This window comes from Aplidium turbinatum, chromosome 17 (assembly GCF_918807975.1).
Source record: "Aplidium turbinatum chromosome 17, kaAplTurb1.1, whole genome shotgun sequence".
Lineage (NCBI taxonomy): Eukaryota > Metazoa > Chordata > Ascidiacea > Aplousobranchia > Polyclinidae > Aplidium > Aplidium turbinatum.
Window position 1 is genome coordinate 7,597,566 of NC_137488.1, and position 7,108 is coordinate 7,604,673.

General features: G+C 35.8%; 1 protein-coding gene across 2 annotated transcripts; it reads right to left on the bottom strand.

Annotated features, from left to right (window-relative positions):
* Window positions 1–959: 959 nt before the first annotated feature.
* Window positions 960–6,100, bottom strand: LOC145786991 (uncharacterized). Of its 2 annotated transcripts, XM_082598740.1 has the most exons (6): window positions 5,778–6,100; window positions 5,368–5,465; window positions 3,382–3,660; window positions 2,418–2,551; window positions 2,079–2,207; window positions 960–1,401 (listed from the first exon to the last, which is right to left on the bottom strand). In XM_082598740.1, exons 1-6 carry the CDS (start codon window positions 6,063–6,065, stop codon window positions 1,292–1,294), a joined length of 1,038 nt encoding a protein of 345 aa, XP_082454866.1. In that variant the 5' UTR covers window positions 6,066–6,100; the 3' UTR covers window positions 960–1,291. The 2 variants fall into 2 exon arrangements, with proteins under 2 accessions (XP_082454866.1, XP_082454867.1); XM_082598741.1 differs by lacking the exon at window positions 3,382–3,660.
* Window positions 6,101–7,108: the final 1,008 nt, after the last annotated feature.

Sequence of the window (7,108 nt, forward strand, 5' to 3'; positions counted from 1 at the left end):
GCAAAACTCCAGTAAAATTTTGAAACACAGAGGAATCGGATGCTTTGTCGTCTGCGGGAGAAGGAGCGTGGAAACGGCAATACTTCGAAGCCCTTGATTTGGTTCAAGCTGAGCTTGATCGAAGATTCGACCAGGCGGATCTGCTTACAGCAGCCAACAGAGAAAAGGCCCTTCTGAGCTATGCAAGCGGTGAAGAAAGATCTGATACTGAGATCAGCTTACCCGATGCCATCAGAAAAGATCGCCTAAAAACGAAACTTAGGCCTACCTTGCTCAGCGATGTTGTAAGTGGAAAAACCGCAAACTCCGTTCAAAAAGTTGCTCAGATAGCCTACTATCGCAACAAAACCCTCGAACACTAGAGCTTTTCAAAGAAACGTGAAAATTCGTAGAGCTCTTCCTTTGCCTCCCGGTTTCAGCTTCATCATCAGAACGTTCTTTTTCTGCTCTAAGACGCCTGAAAAGGTGGTTGAGAAGCTCAATGACACAATAAAGACTTACTCATCTTGCGTTGATGTATGTCCACCAAAACATTTTGAACGCTGTCAATGTCAAAAAACTCATGACAGAGTTCATACAGAGAAAAACCTGAGCGAAAAGCAATCTTCGGAAGCGTGTGAGAACTCATTTCCACAAACTGTCGTTTTCATATCACTTTCTAATATGTTCGTTTTTTTTTTAATTCCCTGAACAGCTGCTTTGTTGTTGCCGCTCTTCGTTTCTTACTATTTACAATGTGTGTGTTTTGGCGTCGTTTTACACACAGAAGGGACCTATAAAAGTACTACCAGTTTTCAACGTTCACTCACATAAGGGGGGTCTGGGGGGTGAAGCCCTCCAGAAGCTCACAACACTACGGCAGCTTCAGCCCCCCCTAGAGAAAAATAGTTCCCGCGCCACTGACTACAGTAGTAGGCTACAGTAGTCAATTTCGATACCACAGCCTTTCATGGCGCATTTAATTGTTTTCAATGACAATTGCAGTCGAACAGAAGTAGTGCAGTGACAATGCGATTACATCAAAAAACATTAGTCCGATATTGACTTTTCCACAACAGTAAAACAAGATAATGAAGTAAAAACTACAAAACCATAACTATTGCAATGATTATGCAAATTAGCTACAATACAGTGAATAATAGCAATCGTGCACAAAAATAGACTAGCTTAATTTAAGCCAAGATTAGAAACAAACATCAACATTTCAATGAGGAAAAAAATGTTAATATCTTGATCTCACATTCCAGCAATGCAAAGTGGCTAATATTCAAATTGCTCAATGACATTTAGCCTATTTATGTTTTTTGACAGCTTTTCGACGATTCCATGTTTGCTTCTCGTAACTGTTTGCTACCAGATCGCTTCTTGACAATGGAGTAATCGTGTTCTCCAAACACTTATCTGCGTAAAATGCAGTGGTTAGACCTATACAGTAATTGTTCATTACTTCATTCAACTAGACCCCTTTTTAATTTTTTGAGCGTAGGCTACTTTTGTTAAAATATTTTAACTGCCGTAGTGCAGGAAAAGATTGTCCCTATGCTAGTTGCTTATACAAAAGCAAAAAAATCACACACGAAAGACTGTTTTCCGAAAAAAGTGTTAAGCCTAAAAAAAGTTTTCCGAAAAAAAGTTTTGCTAAATTCGACAAAGATTTTTCGGCTTCTGTAGCAACAATCTGAAATTATTTCTAACAGGATTTGAATTTCAAAATAAAGAAAAGTCACCAAGTGATAACGGTCAATAGCCTTGAACTATCCTGGGACGTAGCTACGGGGGAACTTGGGAGAGCAATCGCTACCCCCTAGATTATATCTCGCCCCCATTTTAATATTATTAGACTTACAACGTTTTGATGATATTGTTTTACATGCTGAATGACCTTTCATAAATGTTTGGGTGTATTCAGTATTTATTGCATCAAACAAACTCTTTATTTTAAGCATTAAAATATTTGCCCTCCCAACAATTGCTTTTGTCTCCCTAAAATTTTCTTTTCAGCTAGGTCACTGAACCTAAACACAGAAATATAGACCTGCGCATATAATTTTGATAAATATTTGAAACTGCTTTTTCACCTTCATTCATACGACGAATGATGAGCTCAGAGCTAAAAGTAGTCCCTGGATTACTTAAAGCTTTTTCCCAAGCTGTATACTCACAAAGAGTAGGTCCTCTTCGTTCCGAGTCAGCGTCAAATATTTGAGCTGAAAATAAGTATGAAAATTGACCAACTTCTAACAAAAAGTTGTACAAAACAAAGTCACTACTTCACATAGAAGCACGTAGGCTATACTAGTTTTTATGATTCGCCCGGCCACTTATTTCACGAAAAAAATTTGAGACTCTCCGACTAGTCACAAAATACCCATTTACCTTTATCGACAAGAAACAGGCTAAAAATGATTCAAAAATACCTTTTTGTCCGGATAATAAGACTTTTCCAATTTTATTCTTTTCTTCGCTGTTTCTACCAGATACTTCTAAAACCACGTAAGATTTACAGAGTTCTTCAGTCGATAGCCCAGGCATTCTGAAAACGTGGTGGTATCTGTTGATGCAAATCGGTCATTTTAAGTTTAGCCTAAAGTTAATGTAGCCTAGCATGAAAAGATTTCTATTGATTTTTTTCAAATTGTAATCAAATTAGTTAACAGCATTTACAGAAGGTTCCTTTAGGAACACAGTTCCTAGTTATGAGTTATGAAGAATTCTGATGAAGTCAGTGAGTCGTTGTTTTATGCATAAAACAACGACTCACTGACTTCAACACCATTCGTCATAGTCATGGCACTTGACTACATTGACTAGGGAACTGTGTTGCCAAAGTTAGTGCAATTCGCTGTTAATACAGCGGACTCGCAGCATCAGGCTAAAACAAGTGGTTAATATCTACAGAGTGAAGTAAGCAGCGATCATGCTGCTAAAAGCGAAACTCAATGTAGGCTATTGCAGGTTATAGTTGAATTGACATGAGTTCCCATTTTATACGTTTTTGTAGGCCCTGTGGTATATTCGGTACGGTTGAGGGGATAGTGTGGGCAAGGTATCAATGAGATCGTCAAGCCTCAAATCACGACAACTCACAATGTCCAAAGAAAAGATGGTGGTTTATTTTAGTTCCCTGGCCTCTTGAAAAGGTTACAAACCACTAATATTATCCCGGGCCCGGGTCTAAAAGTACCCCCTGGACCCCCTTGTCAACGGTACTGCGCATATTCAATGTGACTGAGGAGCAAAATGTTTGAAACGCCTGATTAATTTTTAAAAAAAGAGCCCAAAATAAAGATACAAATAAGTTTAGTAGCCTGTTTACATTTTGGACTTCTGATTTTTTCATTAAATTTGATTGAATAATTAAAATTTTGTTATGCAACGCACCTAGCTGTTCCTTCCATATTGACATAAGTAGCTCTTGTTTTTAACTTTTTTTTCGCTTGTTTATTTTTAACGTGAATATAACATGTGACTGTGCAAGTGTTGTATTTCTTTTTCTTAGTTCCAAGCCAGTTGACTAAATATTTTCCATTGATTACAGAAATCAACATTTCTGTCTCTTCTCCACGACTTTGGTTCTTGCTGTGAGTTGGACTCGTTGTAACAATTTCATTTTCACTGCTGGCGTCACTTTCACTGGTCGTTGCCGATTCATTGAAAACCCTAGAAAAAAAATTGAGAAAACATTTGATAAAAAAAAAACATGTTTGCAATTTAGTGGTTGCCCAGTTTTGCTAATCATTGATGTGCACCCAATAGGATCAAAACGTTTTTTACAATCACCATCAGCACTTTAAGAATTGAACATTTAAGGGGGTTGAGTTCACAATGCTTTCCCCAGAGCAATTTTTCACAACCTTTGCATGACACTAATAGTGTGTGCTCTGACAGGAATTGCCTATTGACTGAAGATGCAGTTCAGTTTGTTTCATTTTTCACCATCAAAACGAAAAACAATGTTTGAACTTATGTTTCAAATACTTTGTAAAAGTGCTGATAATATCCTAAGCTTACTAGGCCTATGTATAAAATTTCAATAACTTTGGCGTATAATTGCCGAAAAAAAAAATACTCAACAAAAAGCAGTTACACATGTTCATTTTTCTGATACACCCAATTTTTTTTAGTTACTTCGAAAATGTCGCTCTTTCAATCGACACCGGTTGAAAGTTAATCAGATTTTGTTTCAAAGACAGAGATTGACCATTATTGTTCATATGGCTGACACAAGGCCTGCGATATCCGATATTGGCATTGCAAATATCGAACCAAACAAAAAATACTCAAAAATATTTGCAGGTTGGTCACTAGAATACAAGTATCTTGGATTTTAAAGTTTGTATGCAATAACAGCCTATTCTTTTTGCCCTTCTTGGCGTTTTGTGGGGTTAGCCTACTACACCTTCCCAGACAACACAATCGGTCATTTTTGCATTGATTCAACGTCTGCAGTTGCTGTCTGGGTAGTTGTTGAGACATCACGCATGGGGAAAACAGGAGAGAGTCATGATTCTCATCATCCTTCCTTCTGGTGATGCTTCCGGAGCTACCGAGTAGGCTACTAACAATGACTTTTGAACAACTCGCAGATTGCATTTGAACATTAAAAATCGCTGTTGACTTTCGCAAACTAGCAATTTTAGGTTCTTAACTTAACAAGGAACTTTTTCTAAATAACAAAACACTGAACCAAAGAACCTGCCAATTTGTGTAGCTACTTCTTGTGACGTAAAAAGATTCTGCATGACTTCAAATACATACTGCGTGGAGACGTCTTACTTTTTGTCAGTTTTTTGCCTATACTGCTGTGTCACGAATTGGCATAGCTAAATGGAGTTTGTCGTCAACTTATATATTTTTCAATGCTTTATGAAGCAATCTGATTAATTAGCAACCCTTCTCGAATCAATCAATCAAGACGCGATATCCCATTTTTATCGTATCTTTTTGACATGACATTAAATCTAACTTTTAGACTTATCCTAAGTAACTGTAAAACATTGACACGGTGTTGACAATTCACAAAACACCTACATTTTCATCACTTTTTTAAATTCAATAAAACAATAAATTGCTTGCAGTAAAACTTTTAGAGACAACTTTTGCAAAAGGTGCTTCAAAAGAAGAGAAAACTGTTAAACAGTTAGTTGACATAAAATAGTTGACAAAAGGCATAAATTTTGATGAAAATGTTAAATTAATTATTTTTGAAAGATAGACAAGACGTTAAAAAATAAGAAAAGCTTACCTACGTGTGGCATTCGAAAGCAATGCGGAAAAATAATTTCTATAAACTAACAAAATAGAATAGCTGCTTTTGATACACCCATTTTTTTGGTAAGGCAAACAAGCCATTTGATCGAAGCTTACCTTCTTGTGCTTACGGGATATGAATCAGCGGAAGTCTCTCCTAAAATCGTGTGCTTTCCGGAGATATTGTATTGTATTTCCACAGTCAATTGAGGAGGCTGTAAAAAATATAGGCACTAAATTACTGAGTGTAAAGTGTTGTCCTTCAAGTATGCCACTGTTATCCCTGCCCTCTGTTTAAGGAAAGATGAATTTAACTTTAATTTGTTTTTTTTACTGTAAGTACTTAAAATTTTTCATCTTTAATTTCTACAGTAGGCCTATTTATGCACACGGAATTGTTTCTGTATTAGCTTATGTCAAAACAACTTTACTGTGCATTATCTGAAGTGAATACACGTGATAGCTAGTACATGTAGCTGTGAGCTAACCACCTATAGTGGTAAGTGTTTACTGCAATCTTTGTTTACCTTGAATTTTTGCTCCGCTTCAAGTTTTTTTTTCTCAATGGTTATTTCGTCCAATTTTTGGTAATAAGAATCCAAAAATGAGTCTTCTTCATAAATCCCAAACGATTCCCTATAAGCAGCTTCTCTGTCTTTTTCACGAACTTTCCATTTTTTCGAGTTTTTGACTCGGTAAAAAGCCGCCTTGTCTAATAAAGTAGGTTCTTCAGAAACCGGACTTCTTTTGGCTTTTTCTTCAGATGCTGCTTCAAACTCGTCATGTACACTGAAAGTGGAATTATCAAATAACATGGTTCTACTTTCTAACTCGTTCAAGTTTTTTATCACTTTTTAAATTCCTATTTGCAGTGATATTTATGTCCTTCGTTGGCAAAGTATTATTTGCAAATGAAAAAAAAATAGCTTCAGTCGCTCTCCTATATATCGCCAGACCATGCAATGCAATGGTCGTGCACACGCTTTGCAAAAAGTTGTTCTGTATTACGTCATGAATTCCTTGCATGCCATTTTTACAAATTGTTTTCCAGCGAGCAAAACTTAACTTTTTTACTTTGTTTCAGCATCTTCAAACGTCAAAAAACGTTGATTTATTGAAAGAAAGGTCAGATTTTTTTAGCAGGTTAATTTTAGATCAAGTTCCGGTAATGCTGCAACGTTGAAATGTGAACATCCTTTAAAATTCATTAATTTGACTAACGATGGAAAAAAATAAGTGGTGGAATTTTATGACAATATAGAACAGGAGTCAGTATAAATAATGGTAACTACGCTACGTCTAAATCTTGAAATAAGTTGAAATGTTTTTATTTTAAACTTTCGTTTGGTGCATTTTCTAATTTGCGTAACGTGCTTGTATCTCACCACACCTCGTGTGATTTGTTTCTCGCTGTGTTGTTTACTTGTTATTATTCTTGTGCTAGTTATTGAGTTTCTGCTGATCGGTTCAGAACTGTCGTTTGTTATTGGTGAGTGCGTAATCAAATTGAAAGTTGAATCTCTAATTGTCACTTTTTTTTTCACATACATAATACAGATTAGGCTATTCCAGATGAGGACTTAATTTTGTGTTGAAAACGTTTAAAAGTTTAATTTATTATGTTATGTCCACAATTTTTTTCGTGTAAACAAAAGTATAAAATATGTTAAACGTTGTCGTTACTCAGTTTTATATGTCTGTGGTAGCTACAACAAATTGAACTCTATACCAAAGCTTCATCTTTTGTAAGAAATTCTTTATTATTTTAAATTTGAAAAATTAGCTTACCATACCGTAAAAATAACATCTAATATGAGCAAAAAAATACATTCATCAGACAAAAAATATAATTGGCCGG